This window comes from Perkinsus marinus, assembly GCF_000006405.1.
Source record: "Perkinsus marinus ATCC 50983 genomic scaffold scf_1104296944684, whole genome shotgun sequence".
In the NCBI taxonomy this organism is placed as follows: domain Eukaryota; phylum Perkinsozoa; order Perkinsida; family Perkinsidae; genus Perkinsus; species Perkinsus marinus.
In genome coordinates, this window is record NW_003211319.1 from 63,264 (window position 1) to 80,832 (window position 17,569).

The 17,569-nt window shown below is 44.6% G+C and overlaps 5 protein-coding genes across 5 annotated transcripts; all 5 read right to left on the minus strand.

Annotated features, from left to right (window-relative positions):
- Positions 1–1,857: 1,857 nt before the first annotated feature.
- Pmar_PMAR015561 (RING-H2 zinc finger protein RHA1A, putative) lies at positions 1,858–3,855 on the minus strand. Its single transcript, XM_002780013.1, has 4 exons — positions 3,733–3,855; positions 3,443–3,522; positions 2,889–3,191; positions 1,858–2,272 (listed from the first exon to the last, which is right to left on the minus strand). Exons 3-4 carry the CDS (start codon positions 2,994–2,996, stop codon positions 2,063–2,065), a joined length of 318 nt encoding a protein of 105 aa, XP_002780059.1. The 5' UTR covers positions 2,997–3,191; positions 3,443–3,522; positions 3,733–3,855; the 3' UTR covers positions 1,858–2,062.
- A 398-nt stretch (positions 3,856–4,253) lies between these two features.
- Positions 4,254–6,964, minus strand: Pmar_PMAR015562 (tat-binding protein, putative; the record flags this gene model as incomplete). Its single annotated transcript, XM_002780014.1, has 15 exons — positions 4,254–4,320; positions 4,373–4,459; positions 4,556–4,669; positions 4,720–4,815; positions 4,982–5,047; positions 5,096–5,209; positions 5,336–5,387; positions 5,436–5,510; positions 5,561–5,652; positions 5,701–5,812; positions 6,120–6,214; positions 6,263–6,334; positions 6,673–6,744; positions 6,796–6,872; positions 6,916–6,964. The coding sequence occupies 15 exons, from the start codon at positions 6,962–6,964 to the stop codon at positions 4,267–4,269; spliced, it is 1,227 nt and encodes a 408-aa protein (XP_002780060.1). The 3' UTR covers positions 4,254–4,266.
- An 828-nt stretch (positions 6,965–7,792) lies between these two features.
- Pmar_PMAR015563 (GTP-binding protein yptV3, putative) lies at positions 7,793–8,885 on the minus strand (the record flags this gene model as incomplete). The annotated part of the gene is made up of 6 exons (XM_002780015.1): positions 7,793–7,888; positions 7,933–8,031; positions 8,077–8,214; positions 8,336–8,443; positions 8,700–8,794; positions 8,840–8,885. 6 exons carry the CDS (start codon positions 8,883–8,885, stop codon positions 7,793–7,795), a joined length of 582 nt encoding a protein of 193 aa, XP_002780061.1.
- Positions 8,886–9,101: 216 nt separating this feature from the next.
- On the minus strand, positions 9,102–9,362 carry Pmar_PMAR015564 (conserved hypothetical protein; the record flags this gene model as incomplete). The annotated part of the gene is made up of 1 exon (XM_002780016.1): positions 9,102–9,362. One exon carries the CDS (start codon positions 9,360–9,362, stop codon positions 9,102–9,104), a length of 261 nt encoding a protein of 86 aa, XP_002780062.1.
- Positions 9,363–9,415: 53 nt separating this feature from the next.
- Positions 9,416–16,707, minus strand: Pmar_PMAR015565 (sumo ligase, putative; the record flags this gene model as incomplete). The annotated part of the gene is made up of 20 exons (XM_002780017.1): positions 9,416–9,648; positions 9,972–10,056; positions 10,305–10,387; positions 10,502–10,605; positions 10,656–10,737; positions 10,787–10,865; positions 10,911–10,956; positions 11,381–11,491; positions 11,614–11,725; positions 11,799–11,962; positions 12,019–12,131; positions 12,198–12,285; positions 12,337–12,422; positions 12,913–13,040; positions 13,105–13,208; positions 13,254–13,325; positions 14,046–14,155; positions 15,154–15,257; positions 16,243–16,422; positions 16,638–16,707. 20 exons carry the CDS (start codon positions 16,705–16,707, stop codon positions 9,551–9,553), a joined length of 2,019 nt encoding a protein of 672 aa, XP_002780063.1. The 3' UTR covers positions 9,416–9,550.
- Positions 16,708–17,569: the final 862 nt, after the last annotated feature.

Below are 17,569 nucleotides of genomic sequence, written 5' to 3' on the forward strand. Positions count from 1 at the left end.
TCTTGAAGGAAGCAAAGACTCGCAGTCGCACAGTGCCACTCGCACTTCTGACGGCTGCTGAAAAACTGCTAATTTAAAATTGGCGGTTTTTATCAGTAATTAGTGATTTTTGAATAGACGAACACATACAATTTATTTCGATGAATTCAAACCCATTGTTAAGCCACCCCGGGCTCGCCCATGAACACAAAGGGTCCAATTGACCCTAACCGAGACAAATATGCTCATCAAGAGCTATCAGGGGACATAATACTCTATTCAGCAAGGAGCTCCACGTCATCGGCATCCTCATCAACCTCTATTGGTCACACCCAACCAGACCAAACAACCAACCACGTTATCGCAGGGGCTCATTATGAGTCGCTTATACTCTCTAGCCAACTCAAGGCGGTTTCGGTACGGTCACTCAGTGACCGTCACTGTCAGTGACTCACTGACCGTAGTTTCCGACTCCATTTCTTTGTGAACTCAAGCTGGGAATCCATGGCGACTGTCAGGAGAAAGTCGTTTTTGACAGTCCGTCCGTCTTTGGCAACACGCAGATTCTGCGTGTTGGCTCCTGAAGCCTTCCGCCTTCCATAGCAAGGTACTGTGCGGATTAGCAGGATGAAGACGAAGTACTCTATTCATGGGTAGGTTGTGTACTAGGTCAGAACGAAGCAACGAACATTTTCGCTATCTGACTTTGGGAAATGCACCTTCGGTTAAGTCGGTCCATCATTCCTCAAATCCGAGAGCACACGGACGGTCCGTGACGGACCCGAACTTGACGGGATAAGCTTCACCTCCCGAGCTCGCACACTGCTCTGATTGAGTGAGTCCACTGCACCGTGGCTCACGGTCTTCAACCCCCGAAAGATCCAACCCGAGATGGTGAGCATGACGAGGACACTAGAGACCCACTCGAGCCGGGAGTAGTTGGCTTATTGCGGCGACCATCGCACTCGACCGGGTCGATTGAGATTGAAGTGCTAAGCTCCTGCTGCTACTGAATGACCTCAGTCGCTTGGACACGAACGATGTCATAGAAAGCTGCCGCTTGGACATGGTAAATGGACAAACACAACAAACTCGCCACGGATGGGGACCCTATCATGGGGTAAGCTCATCTCGGAGTTCTCACCTTCACTACCGGATTGATACTAGACCCATCGGCTGCTTTTCGTTTACGCTGACTCCTCGTCAACTGTTCTGGAATCCAGAATCTGGATAGTGTACAGAGATCGCTGATACGCATCGACTTTCTAGACAGTGAGTAGTACGCACCGGATTCGGATAATGATGAAATGTCGCAAACAGCTCTGACAAGCAAATTGTATTTGCCAAATACAGCATTCCGGATGACGAGTAACTTGAGAAATCAAGGCCACCATTGCACGATACCTGAGTTCTCGCAGACTAAAGTAAACAGGATACAACGACAACTGGGAACCCCAGAACGTCCACCCTTTTTGGAATAAGGGGAAAGGAAGATAACAAGAAGACCATATCAAGCTACTCTCAAATTGAGAATCTCAATATGCTCTAAAGACAGTTGTTTCCATTTTCACTGTGATTCCACTGGTTATCAGAAAGTGCAGGTGAAAGCTTCTCGGACTATACAGGTGAATCTCGTCGAAGCACCGGCTGTCAATGGCTATCTGGACGAATAAAATAACTCAGCCGACCATCAAAGTCGTGACACCAAATCTACTGAGTAGATCCTAGCATGATAACACGTATAACAAGTGGATCAAGATGAACCCGGCGACCGATACTCAATTTCATCACTATCTCCTACTATTGCACTTGAAACCAATAGACCAGGAACTCGACTAGAGCAATTCAGTGGAAGCGTTGAGAACGCTGGGGATGGATCTACCAACCGCGCTAAAGGTACTAAACTACGCTAAGAAATATAATAATGATAATCGTACTTCACAAAACTCAGCTTGGGAACTATCAACCTTGTTGACAAAATGTTGAAAACTTATATATGCTAACTCCATTCGGAGCTTCCTTCTAATGCCGCTTGAGGCGTTTCAAAATCGAATAAGCAACAACTGATGCTTCCACAAAACTTTCATGTCAATGACCACGTTCGGACAGTAGAGCGACCACTGACATTGTGGCGACACAATGGACAAGAGCCGTCTTTTTTCAACCACGCCGCGATGCAGTCATGATGGTACGTATGGCCACACCTTAGCCGAGCGGCCCAACTTCGAGGGAACTCCCTAGTGACGGGGTTGTAGCCCTCTAGACAAATAGCACACTCGAGGTCTGTGCGGATCTGAACAGGAATGGCTACTGTGACGACCACATACAAGGTCATTCAAAATTCAATGAACACTAGTCACGAATGTGAACGGATCCGAGCTTTGCTATTTGCATATACGTGACAGTTATTTGGGTAGAATCGTCAGTTTTTCAGTAGCAGCAACGACAACTCAGTGATAGTAACAATTCATAAATGAATCAATAGTGGTTTTCATGTTATATACTACCATTATGAAACGCAAACAATTGACGAAGTTATAGTGCCTTCACACCAGATCGATTCTTTTCAACAGTCTCGATAGCTCATAAAACCAAGCGGTCGAGATCAAAATCACTTCATACGTCCGAAGCATTCCTCACTAGAGAATTAAGTTCCGTATACGGGTGACAAAACGATACGGAGTCATCTAGCTAAGCTATTATCATATTCTGATCCTGGCCGAACTCTCGCGTACCCCAAAAAATATCACAAAAGTCTCTCCCGCATTTTCCGGAATTTCTATTTGCCAATAAACTCATAAGTCGTGTATTTCCTCATCGGCGATTACGCGCGATCACCAATGACCACGCCGCTTTGCCCGACTAGCTCCACCGACTCGAACTCCCTGTGTGAGACGAAAATGACTCACCTCCACTTCGGGAGACGTGTGTAACCGCAAATACTCTATCACGTTGGGTTCATTCATCTTACTTACTGAACTCAGGGAGTGCTGAAATGAAATGGTACAGTATCCCATAATTCACACGGAGCGTTAACAACGAGAACAATACTCAATCAACACTCTAGGTAGCCATCGCGAGGATCTCTGTCAAGCATCGACGAGTTCATGTGCGTGTGAGGCAATGGCCATTCAAAGGTTGAGCGTCTGACCTACTATCATTTCCATACCGCTAGTGAGTGTAGAGTCTGTGCCAGTCGGCGACAATCCAGCCTGAATGACAACCCGTACCATTCGCTTCCATCAAATGCTTTATCATATAGAAGTTATGAAGCCCCTACAGTTGGACAAAGTGAGTTCATCTTCAGAATTCGCAACTTTAATTGGCCAACAAATTCACTGCAGATTAAGTGTTCTTTTAATTCGACAAGCACATACTCGAACGAGAAGCTACCGTAGTAAGCGCGAGACCCCATGTCATGGTCTACCGATCATCACTGCGAATACATAATAACTAGGCTTACTTCTAGATCTACGACTGCGTTGGCTTCTGCGTATCGCCGTGCTGATGGAGCTACGGGGCTGCCTGCATGCACTGCTTCACCTAGAGTGAATACTATATTCCGAACAATAATCAAATTAGCAACGACAACAACACCAACTATGAATGGCGAATAAAGTAGAGGCTCGAGATATTCATCAGTTAATGGTGGGACTTGATCATCAACAGTTCCCATGCCTAGTCCAGAGTTGATTTATGTGATTGACGAGAATTCACGAGGAAGAATCTCTTCGGAGGAATCAATCGTACCACCTATTCTCAGGTTCAGTGCTGTTGGCCGTTCAGTATCTTCACGTTCTTTCCGGCTCTTGAATAAAACAATAGCAAGTACTAACCCAATGGGGATCAACAGCAGTACTAGATAAATCGCTGGAGTCACCATGAAGCGGTTCACTGAAAACGTATGTCGAGTCGGAGATCAGTGGACTCAATTGTACACCATTGTGCACTTATATATCCGCAAGACTACTTTTATTGGCCAAAACGACTTACAATTCGACCGCTCGAGTGATGACCTAATACTAACTTCCACAAGTTCCGAAAAATAAAGTGAAATATTCCGAACATTTCCCATTCATTTTTCGAATAAATTAGTATAATATTCAACTATATTATATTCGGAGCTCAATCTTGACTTAGATGATTACACGGTTCGCAGAGGAGTCTTTACAACAGGGCAACTATATGCACATGATTTCAAAGGTCCCCTTTCCCTGCTTGACACTATTCAAACACAAGAAGGATGGTGTCAATAACAAGCAGTAACGAAACCTCTGCTTTCCTCCTTTACTTGAACAGCTGCTTCAGACTCATGTTCTTGTCCGCGTCCTTGTGCATAACCTGTACATGAACAGTCAATAAAAGTGGGGAAAATATTCCGGCCAATAGTCACCTTGGCAACTGCCATTTCGAAATCTTCTTGTGTAACATGCTGTCTCCTCTCCCTCAAAGCGAACATACCAGCTTCCGTGCATACGGCCTGAAACACACCACCTACCCACCAATTCCACGGAAGATGATTATACAAATCACATCATACGAGTTATAATTCCCACAGTAGTATTAGTGGCGTCACCTTCGATTCAGCTCCCGAGGCTCCGTTCATCTGAGCGGCAATTTTGCGCAGATTGATGCCACGCATAAGGTTCATCTTCCTCGAGTGAATCTTCAGAATCTCAACCCGAGCGTCCTATAGCAAATAAGCGTCTACCAAAAATGTGCAGCAGCATTATCACTCACCTCATTCGGGTTGGGGAACTCGATCTTCCTATCAATTCTACCAGGACGGAGTAGAGCGTCATCCAGAATATCAATTCTGTTGGTACACATGATGACCTAAATATCAAACACCCATTATCGCTCAAATCAAGGCCAGGGAATAGATAGAGCTCTCGATCCTATTCTAAACCGATAGCACAGTTCAGTGGGAGCTGACTGAATCGCTGCGATTGAATCACATAACGTATGGTTGCTGCCCAAGTAGCGGCTACTCTCCCCTCACCTTGATATTAGTAGATGCTTCGAAACCATCCAGCTGGTTCAGTAGCTCCAGCATTGTTCGCTGCACCTAGACGGGAAAAGCGTCACCAAGAAAATCCGGGTTGCATTTGCCTACCTCCGAGTCACCACCGCTCTCTCCCTCGACACGCTGCCCTCCAATGGAATCGATCTCATCCATGAAGATGATAGACGGTGCGTGCTCTCGAGCCATAACGAATAACTCGCGAACCTAAAGAAGTCTGTGCCGAGAATCGAGCCCGAGATCTCGCACACCCAAAACTCGAAAAATACCACTACACCACACAGCCACTGTCATAAACCGTTTCCTCCTTATATCCCCAAACACCCCACTTACCATTCGTGATCCTTCACCAATATACTTCTGGACCAACTCGCTTCCCGAAACTCTAAGGCAAACGAAAACCTCATCAGAGTCAAAACCCCGAGTCACCCACCTGATGAAAGTGCAGTCCGTATGATGCGCCACAGCACGAGCTAGCAGGGTTTTTCCCGTTCCTGGTGGACCGTATCTACATCACGCAGAATGACCAAGCTAATCACATCATTAGAATCAACTCACAGCAGTACACCCTTGGGTTGAGCAATACCCAAACTCTCGAAGATTTCAGGATGCTTGATCGGCAACTCGATAACTTCTTTAACTTCTTTAATCTACAACAACTGCAATTTCCACAGTGGCAACTTACGCACTGTACTCACCTGCTTGTCGAGGCCGCCAACCATCTCGTAGGTGCTATCCGGGACCTTCTCCACCTTCATCAGAGATACCAGAGGATCGACCTTCGAGGGAAGCAGCTTATGTAGAGTATATCTGATAGCATTGATATCATGTGAATTCGCAGCTACTTCATCAATGCTATATCCGATTTGTTTTACTAGTATGGAGAAATATGCACTTGAAAAACAACATGTGTTGGCGACAATATGAAAATTAAAGGAGTTCTATAGACTTCTACCCGGTTTCCTGAGTAGCCTTCTACAACGAGGAAACTCCTGAGCTCAGCTGAGCAAAAACACATATAATTTTCACAATATGTAAACCTGTGAATGTAACAGGTACACAGGTATTGCCAACTCTGTGAACAGAAATTGCGCTATAGACTCTCAATGTAGATTACGTGTCGCTTCTGAGGGCAACCCTCGTCGTAGGAGTGCACTTAGTGATGTCGATGCTCGGGTCCACGTCAACAACATACTTTCCTTCGCTACCACTCTATAACAAGTAACAGTATAACCATCATCACCAACAACAGCAGTCTACCTTCACCAACACGCGATTCTTTCCCATCGGCTTCACAACTTCACCCACAGAGCTGCACGGTTCCAACAACAACTGAAGAAAAACATATTTTTTAATACATTGGGATATCTTCCACCAACTTAACCGGAGTTTCACCCGTGATATGAAAAACATATTCCACATCTCACTACGCGAAAAACGCTCATGAGCCGTAAAACACGTGATATGTTCTTCATGTGATATGGGATGATTTGCCCACCCTTATTCGCGAAGTGTTTTCAATTCACTTCATATCGCGTTTCCACATACAGTGTCATGCCACTTTACAAAGAAATGGGTTAAAAACTCCAGTCTCTGCTACCCGATGCGATATTTGATCTCATATGTTCCCTCTCGATTTCACTCATATAAAGACTTCCAACACCACTTACCTGTAGTTCCTCCCTCAACTGTCGTACACTGCTGTTCAACTCATTCCTCTGAGCCTCGAGACGATTAACGTTCTAAAACACTTCTTCACAAGCCAGTTCGTGAACACTCCACCAACACTATACCTGTTGTTTTTCTCTTATTATCGCCTCCAAGGCCTCCACTTTACTCGCCATATAACTTTTTACTCTCGATGAAGAACCTCAAAGAAACCGTCAAAAAAATTGTCGCCCTTTTTAGCTCACCTTCAGAGAGGTCGTTCATTGTGATGTCCTGCACAGTTGCCGAAGCCATAGTTGAGAAAATTAACACAGGTATCTCTAATACGATGAAAAATATTCATCATCCCATCTTTTCATCAACTTCCCAAAACGCAGCGCTCACTAAACCCTCTAAGTAACAGCATGCAGCGGTAGAAAAACCAATTATGAAAATACTGCACTATGATTGCAAGACGAATATACAATTCGAAAACCCACCGGTTCACGTATTCAACACAAACATTGTCTCTCATGATACGAACCATCTTCGGCACCTTCCTGTTGGGTTCGCGAGAAATCTGATAGAATTCTAGTCGAACCTGAGAGACATCAAAGCATACACACTCCTACCCAGATCTGTTGAATTGTAAGTATTTCCTTGCATGACTTTCGAGCAACGAGACGTTACCACAATTTCCCCAAACTGAGACCGAGATTGATCTTAGACGAATTAGTTAAAACGCTTGATCAGATAATAGCAACTTCTAAAGTAACGCTGATCATCATACATAGCGATCAGCACTCAACAGACATATATAGGGCCATTCACAGTAACCTCTTGCCAAGCGAATGGGGTATACACATTGGAGGTTCACCCGTTTGACGTGAGGTGACATACTACTGTGTGAAAAATGCAATCTTGCGATATGCAGTGGTTTGTGAAATATGTTTTTTCACTAGTGTTTTTCATATCACGGGGGAAAACTCTGTTTAGCTGCTTCTCACCGTAGGAGACAATCCAGACGGGGAAAAACTCATAAATTCTGAATCGCTTTATTCTGTTACATATGTGGAAATCTACCAGCCGGAGCTCATCCCACTATTTCCTATCAATTTCACATCCGTGAAACCATCGAAAAAGTCAGGAAAGGTATCTCTTACGAGTAGCTCCCAACGGTGTTGTGTTCTCCAGCAGGTCCGGCGTGTCCAGAATCTTCAACACCAACTGTTGGAAGATCTGCTCAAAAGTTGGTATGAAAATATCAGCACGCATGCACACACCTCCTTCACTCCGACTTTCAGTTTGGCGCTACTCTCAATAAACAGCATGTCATGCTCGATAGCAAATTTCTCCCCTTCTCGCCGTGTAACATCACCACCCTAAAACAACGGCAACAATAATGAAAAAAACTTCGCTCCGCTAACATTCACTTCGTCAACTTTGTTGGCCACCAGCATCTTCACTGAGCTGCGACTTGTGGCGTATTTCCGAACTTCTTCCAACCAGTACTCCAGATTCTCGAAACTCTCTCGTGAGTTAACGTCATAGACAAGCACGATGCCCTTAAAAGCAACCACTACTATACAGTACACCTCTACAACAGACCACCCCCGATGGAGAAGTCAAAGAAGTGTGGTATTCAACTTCGAGCTGACAATAAAAATCAAGCGATTATCCACTTACCTGAGCACCCCTGTAGTAGCTAGAAGTGAGTGTGCGAAACCGTTCCTGTCCAGCAGTGTCCCATATCGCCAACTTCAAACGTTTACCCATCGAAGAGATATACTTCACCTGAGCATCTTACGATGATGATGTAGATTTGGACAGTAGTTTATCAGAATATATCACATATACAACTGATTCTTCGAGGGAATCTACAACTCATCAGGAGTTTTACCCGTTTCAAGTGGTGTTATACTCCATGTGAGTTGTAGAACGTATATGTTTCCGCGGCAGATAACACAATTGAGTTGTGTTTCCCACTAGTGTTTCTCCACATCGCGGGTGAGACTTCACTGAACCACCCTTCACACGACAAACACGTTACCTTGAAATCGACACCGATAGTCGCCAACTGCTTGTCATTAAACTCATCATCGCAGAAGCGAAGTAACAAACAAGATTTACCTACGCCGCTGTCACCTACAAGGAGGAGAATACCACAAAAAACGACATGAGCGAATTTACCTATTATGAGTAGCTTGAATAGATGGTCGTAGTTGGGAGGGTCCATTGACAGTGATAATACTAACAGAATCGAATACAGCAACAACCCAGAGTTAAGTAGAGAGAGTAAGTTAACGCTCATTTGGTGATAGTTAGCACAACACTGCGGCCACATGATGGTTCTGCTACTGAACGGCCCTACAACTAAGTTCACTCTGGAGTTAGACGCTGAAGACCATCATCAGTAACAACAACAGTAACAACAATAGTAGCAACAACAGTATCAACAACAGTAACAACAGCCGACAGTAATAACCGTAACAACAGCAGCAATACCAGCAGCAACAACAGTAATAACAGCAGCAACAACAGTAATAACAGCAGCAACAACAGCAATAACAACAGCAACATCAACAATAACAACAGTAACAGTAACAACAACAGTAACAACAACAGTAACATCAGTAACGACAGTAACAACAACAATAACAACAGTAACAGTAACAACAACAGTAACAATAAATCCTCTACTCGCTTTCCTCATCATAAACACAACACATTAGATTGCCATCAGCAGTTGTGTCGTAATCATAGGTATAAACGTACATCCTCGCTCATCGTCGTCGTCGTGGTCGCAGTCGTGATGCTACTACGACATCGTAGACACCCGAGGTAGCTATAAAACTAGGTATTATGTAGCACGAATGGGGAGAGCATTCTAGATCTTCCAGCCTAGTCATCTAAACTCACGACATTCTCCCCATCACTAGCAGCAGCAGCATCAGGACTAGCATCCTCACCAGGACTCCCTAGTACTGGGTTAGAGACACCTACCACAAGAAGGCGAGGAAGATAGAAGCACGTTATGAGGGTAACAATATTCAAGACTAGGTCGTAAACGTGATGAACACATAATGGTTCTACTCTTGCACGGTCGTCCTATTAAGCTCAAATATCAGCAACAACAACAACATATACAACGACAACATATACAACAACAACATATACAACAACAACAACAACATATACAACAACATATACAACAACAACATATCCAACAACAACATATACGACAACATATACAACAACAACATATACAACATATACAACAACAGCAACAACAGCAACAACAACAACAACAACAACAACTTACCATCAGTAGAAGGAGCTGTTTCCGGCGGCATCGGGACGTCACTCGGAGGCTTATCTTCTTCACTTTCACTCTCCTCGCCCTCCAACTAAGATAACAGCAAATTATTCCTACTACGACTACACCAGTGCGGGCAGAAAAATATCGACATATGCTGTTGACAATATGAAAATTCCGAGGAAACTTAGGAAAATTCCCATTAATTTCTCTACATTTCTACCCTGATTTCTACGTAAACTTCTATATTCAATGGGGAAACTCCCAAGCTCAGCAAACATATATTCCTCCAACGCTCAACACTCCACAACGACGACAAGTAACCCCATTCCAGCTCACGTCCTCATCTGGTAGAACTTCCCATCGACCCTGTCCGTCCAGCCTCATCCGTTTGTTAAACCATTCTTCGTCATCCGAAGCAGCTACAGATGAAAAACACTAGTGAAAAACACATTTCACATTGAAAATTGTGTTATTTTTCTAGTGAAAATTCCAAGTGAAACTCCAACAAAACATTCCTTTTCTTCCAGTACTACCAGTATCAGCAGCAACTCGGCCGTTCTTCAAGGCCTCCAGAGCGAACTTGTCCAGAACTAGTTGACTCGGCAAACAAGGCTTCGAACATATTGGACAATGCCACCTACAAAAGCCAGTCTGCACCCCAGGACTCGACCCCGCGCGGCGAACTACCGTTTATCCACGTTAGCAGTTAACTTATTAATGTCTATATACGCCTTCGCATCGAAAGTTTGTAAATGTTCACAATCAACTCCTATAGAATAACATCACTCAAGCAGGAAAAGCAGAACCGACAGACCCACCGCGAGCCGGCAGCTCTATTTCGCATAGCGATATCGGGCATTTAGTTTGCAGTATGTCGTGAACCTCACGAGTGTTAATCTGAGCTTCGAAAACTAGAGATGATCGAGGAAACTCACAACCTACTTGGAGATCTTCATCTTGTAATTCCCGAGCTCTTTTCCGACCGAGCCTGAAAAGACACGAAAATGGTAAAATAGTAGAGAAAAAGCAATGAGAGAAGTATATGAAAAAACTGGGAAATTTATTGGGAAAATCGGAAAAGTAACGGGAAAATCACAAAATTGATGGGAAAGTCGGAAAAGTAACGGGGGGATTGGGAAAATTAATAAAAAATGGGGAAGATAGGGGGTATTCGGAAATCGGAAAAGTAATGGGGAGATGAGAAGAGTAATGGGAAAAAAGGAAAAGTATGTGAAGAACATAGGAAAATGGTCAAGTTATAATTCATTTTCTCCTCTAATAATCCCACACCTTATTCGTATTCCACCGGCAAGCTGACAAGGATGCCATTGCTAACCATTGTTGTTAGTAACCAACAACTTGTTGAATATAAAAAACACTGACCACGTGTACGCTTCCCCACATCGCATTACATGACTATGTCCAGGTCTTGTCTGCGGCACTCTTCCAACGAGGGTTTCACAACACTCGCTAAGAGCTCCTCAGGTGACACAGGCTTAGTCACAACAACACCAAAGAAGAACCTGCGATAACACTGGAGTTTCATCCCTTAAAAAACGCATGTGACGAGTGACACGGGGTGATGCACCATTACACCACTTCACGTGAACTCCATTTTATACCGTAAAACGTTCATCTCGGTTACCTCGGGGGCTGTGCCGCAACGGACTGTGCGCCCTGATTAGGATCATAACCAGTCTTATAAGTAATATGTACAACATTGTTGTTAGGACGGAGGACATCATCAATATATTTGCCTGAAAATAATACCATAAACTCGTCAACCATAATAAAACTCATACATCACACCATCTAGCCCCATACACTTACTCGTCACTTCTCGTCGCACATGCCCGTACTTCCCAGGGGAGATCCGGAAAACATCACGATAGTTATTCACACTTGCTCGCACCTCCAACGGCCAAAGAGGACCATTAGTAACATGACTTCTCTTATTCGCCACTGCCACGCAGCGAACAGCAACATTATACTTCCTGATATAATCAATCAATCCACCATCATTCAAAGGGAAAGCGTATGCAGCTATTACTTCGCTTGCCACTCCCTTATTTGATTACTCGTCACGTTGAGCCGCATACTCAGAGTGGACTCCACTGCACTAGGTGCCGTCATATTCCGAGCAGACGCCACAAACCCCAAAAGCTGAAAATTAACTCATCATAATATGAAGAAAACACTAGTGGAAAAATCCGACGCCACTTCACGTACATCCAGGCCAACCTCGAACGGGTCCATATTCAGCATCCTGCAAAAAGGGCACACGAAGTCCCTGGCATCAGCATCCGCTCTCACACACCTAACAGGGAAGTCCTACACCAGCGAAAGCGTCACCAAAGCTTACTACTACTTGCAATGACTTTTGCGACAGCACGAGGAACATGTGACGAACTCAGAATCACCAACGCCAGCTCCACCAAAACAAATGCATTTTACCTGAGAACGGATCCACAAGAGTATATCATTCGAAGTGAACAACTATGTATGATATAACAATGGAGTTTCACCACCCTAGTGATATGAAAAACATACTCTACGACTACTGCATATCACCGCGAATATCGCGTTTTTCACCGAGTTTTACGCCACTTCAAGTAAAACGGGTGAAACTCCAATACATATAGCGAGCAAAATAAGTTTGAATATCACACGGGAAAAGGCAGTGTCGACATATATGTTCGCTTTACTCATCTGAGTTTCGTCACTACTATGGCAAATAGTTCATATACGAATTAGGTTAGAAATGTACAGATATCAATGAAAATTCCTCAAAGTTGCCTCGAAACTTTAATATTGTCACCAAAATATGTGGTTGATTATGTACATATTTCCCACTCTGAAAAAATCTGGTATGAAAATCATCAAGAATAGATCTCATTTTTTCTCATCATCACTAAGTCAAAATATGTATATACCATACTACTACCTGTGCAGTGTTCCCCACACCGAATGCAGCACCAAGACGTGCAGCTCCCACGCCCCCCGTCGTAGCATTCAACTGCTGCTGGGCCAATGTGAGACGACGTTGTCTATTCGGCAGAGCTCCAGTATGGCCTGTAAGAACTCCGATGATGCCAAGTTGAGTGAAAGACTATGGACATTCTACCAGTAGCACTACTGCCAACTCCATGTAGACTATCCATCGCTGATCCAGGTTGACCCGAGCCAGGAGCATCCAGTTGGGCACGCAGTTTTTGCGATTGATCTTGCTGCTGTTGATACCTAGTAATGACAATTTCTCACAATACCACTCCAATCTGAGGTTACCTAATTTTAGCAGTAGCCATATCCTGCTTATATTGTCCACCTATAGCGAATGGTGCCACCCACTTCACCCCTCTACCGTGAGGATATTCAACCTGAAAGTTCTGAGATTGTGTCAACTCGTGTATGCGTATATGTGCGCTTTCCTCACACGAATTCGGGTATTGATGTACTGGTACCAATAAGAATCTCCTTAAATTTCCTCAAAATTTTTCATAGTGTCACCAACATTTGTAGTTGACCATGTGCATGTTTCCCTACACTAGTGAAAACTCCGCGCACATCATACTTCTCAAGAATCTATTATTCCAGAGCGTCGTCTATACGATTTGAGTAAATTCAACTCATAGTTGATCAGCGATGCAATCAGAGTATGACCTGATATCTCTCTTTTCCATTTTCTATCTTATAGTCCAATATCCGTATAGTTGAGGACATAAAGAGCAGAAGCCTAGGCACAAGGTAACTGAACCCCACACGGCTCTTTACCCATTGGCCCCCGACTGCAACGACAAGACACATACTTTCGATGAATAAGATGTAACGAATTAGTAGCAGCAGCACTTAGCATACACCTGAACTACGCATCGGACTAGGGGTTCGCGCTTGCATGAGAGGTTGGGTTCAACACTTCGTGCTGAATTATCCGCGACAAGATCGATCAGATGGGCGCGCGTTACTTTTAGTGATACAGTAGACCAACTTTAGTGACTCCGTCTGTTTGATCTAATTAGCATAACCTACGGCTGATCGGGACGAATGTCGTAACTTTCAGGGGTGAGTGTCGTAACTTACTCGGGTGGCCACTGGCGATGCCAGAACGCGGGCTTCCGGCCCGCTTTTCGTCCAACCATAGTGCTTAGGCCTAACCTTAGTTTACGCTGAGCTCCGAACTCGACACGTGACTAAACCCATGATTCCGCAACAAGAGGCTGTTACAATATTAATCAGGTCGATCCTCGAGAAGGCGGAAATTGGTTGCTAGGACAGTGAATGGCGGGCCGCCATTGGCGGCCAGTTGTCCAATCCAGCAACGCGTGGTTTTACGGACCTAGGCCCGCCGGCCTAGTGAGCTCGGCGCCTGCAATGAACTCTCCCCGGATCCAACCCTGGCGTTGACGTTATATCTCATGTCGAGCTGGTAGCGTTTACAGTGTAAACTTTACACTAGTAGGGCTGCACAATGAGCCGTATTGCAAATCTCGCTTAGTCGAAGCAGGAGGTGAACAGGGTCTTTATGTTGCTGGTAGAACAATTCTCCTTGGGTTATGTGGTGTCGTTTCGCTAGAACTCTAGATTGAGGTAAATTGAGTCCGGTTGAAGTACTCCAAGTTCCTGAACATGTATCGGCAAGTCCGCTGAATTGGTAAAGGTTATCCGAGCGAGCGAGATGTGAGAAATTCTCACTGAGAATCTTCCTACCTGTCACACCCCAAGTTTTTGATTCTGATCAGAGTGTTGCTGAAATACAAGATATGAAGCATCCGAGGCTCAAGATGAGTCCATTGAAATAGCGACCCGTATGCTAGCCGTTAAGGAGAAATTTTTGCACCCCGGAGCTGTACCTGGGACACTTTCTCGGGCTTCTTCGGATAGTATTGACGTATATGGAGTTTATATTATGGACTCAAGATTTCGGTGATCTTGACATGAGGTATTTTGAGATATCTACTAGCTTCCCCCAATGTGCTTCCGCGCTGCGCTTATTTTCGACGAGCACTGCACGCAAGCTAGGTATTCGCGTGCAATGTTCGCCGAAGCGAGGAAGACTGTATGAAGGTCAATTTATTGGGCTAGGTCAACAAACGATCGAATGGTTTGCGTTGTGGATGGGGGAGGGGTGTTGGATCGATTAACATCCAGTTACCATTTAGATAATGGGGACTTTTCTGAACCCACCCACCCGCATCCGGTTGAAGTTGGTTTGCGAGGCATGAGTAGTCAAACGAGGGTCATCATCCAGAGGCTCTGGCCCAGAGAGCACCGGAATTGACTCTCTGTGGCAGTCTGCCACAGAGAGTCAATTCGGTGCCACTGGCAGATGAGAGTATCCCCTAACCTCGCCGCTACTTATGCGGAGCGAAGCATCCAGCGTTGCAAGTTTCGGAAAGTTTTCGACAGAACTTCGAGGTTGAGACCTTCGGATCTCACACGTTCTGTAGCAACGTATCATGCTTTCGCACCACTACCCACTACTCCCAACTAACTAAATGAATGTATGTTATTGGACAACAACTATTTAACAATAGTATGGTAGAGTGTTCGGGGTGAACCAGCGAGCGAGTAAAGTTGAACTTATCTATTTGTGAGGGTCACTAGGTGACTACATTTTTTAAAGGCATATTTATCCAATTCCATTGAGTGGCGCACCTATGCCCTAACCCCAAGATACGCCTTGGTACAATCAATTTCGCGGGAGCACTTGATGGGCCAAAACGACGGGTTCGAAACGTTCGAATCGGTAACACAACGCTTAATCTCGAGTGGAAATAGCCATCGATCTTCAAGAACGAATAGCTCAAAGAATGAAAAATTCTATGCGACCAAACCTGTTCATACCACTATTGAGCTATCTCTAACTAAGCTTGGTGACCTAACTCGATTGTGGTGTCAAGTATGGTATGGAATGCCAACACAGAGTGTAGCAAAGGTGACTGGTCACCCTTGCATCACGAGTCCAATTGCGAAGGCTGGAATTGGATGATCTTGTCTACGAAAGTTAGATTGGTGTAGTGATGGCCCATTGTAGTCGAGTACATATCAAAGCTCATTCTTTCGAGAATATGCCATGTTAAGACGGAACCGTTCACTGTAGTCATTGTGTTGGGAAATTCTAGAGTCAGCTGAAGGCTCTTCGGGTCTCCGGTAGAGGAAATCACAGTCGCGTCGAAGCCAATGTCGAAATGAGGTTTGAGCCACGCCTTACCAACAGCACTGAAATTTACCCCGAAATAGATGGCTCTTTTCACCCTGGAGTAAAATCCAGCCTCACCTGAAATCTTGAACTCAGCCAAGTAGCTTCTAGTCTTCGGATCATACTTCCCTGGACCGCCTCCTGATGTGCAGATCTCAATGGCTCCATCTAGTAGATGTGTTATAGGTTTCGGTATCAGATCCACCACGATAGGGGTCGCACAACCACCAGTTTTAACCTCGAGGGACTCCGGGATACCTTTATTAATAGTAGCATTGAGTCCAAAGAGAACAGTTTTGGTTGGATCGAACGCATCGAAGAAATAAGTATCGATATTGACACCCATTTCAGTCCGAGATCGAGCTCCCCAGTAGCACAGAAGGGCTTGTCCTTCGGCTTGGCATTCTTCGAGCAGTTCGGGGGATAGGAGAAGTTAGAAGGACCCGCAAGTATGCGCTGTGCCATACTACTACCAGGGTGTGCCCGAATCACCTCAGCTTCGACTTGTGCGATACTGAGGAGAAGAAGATAGGCTGAGTTCATCGTGGGATAAATCAGAAACACGAACTACGAAGTTTGCAGCGAAAAATGTGTAAGAATGGCGGCGTAAATTCGGTAGGAGTAGTATGTGGAATCCCCAATACTGCGCATAGATAGCTGGGCTCTGTTCTGTATATGCGTACGGAGAGCATGCGCACGTGAACCATTGAATACGGTGGGAAGCTTGTTCCTGGCGAACAGCTCTGACCGAATTTATCAGGCATCACCCGTTTTACGTTAAGTGGTGTAATCTTCTCCAAAAAACGCGATATTCGCGGTGATATGCAGTAGTCGTGAAATATATTTTTCACTAGTGTTTTTCATATCACTAGATTGAAACTTCATCGTCCCCGACCGTGCATCTTCTAGTTGACTCTAGGTATGAAAGTTTTGTTCTATCGTGTTTGTTATTGCTCCAACAGAGTGAAGTTTGCGACTATAACAGCTCAGGGCACAGACGTTTCTGACGAGGTGGGGGATACCTTTTTTCGTTGATATCGGATATCATGTGCATAACAAAATTAGATTCGCGTCCATTATGGTCACCATCTCGAAAATAAAACCAATACATGGCCAATTACAGTGCGTGCCAATTTGATATGCAAATGTGCGGTTTTTCTTGAGATTAATGGTAATCGCTTTGATAGTTCACCGATACAATGTAAACATTGCTACGAACATGTACTGTATGCGTTGGTAATAGTATGGGAAATTTTTGGAGATTCTTATTGGTTCTGTACACTTCTACTCTAATTCGTGTGTAAACTTCTATGATAAGTGAGAGAACTCTCGAACTCAGCTGAGGACAGAGTACCTGTCTTAATTCACTCGATCATGGATCTGCTTCGCTCCGCGATTTTGGCGT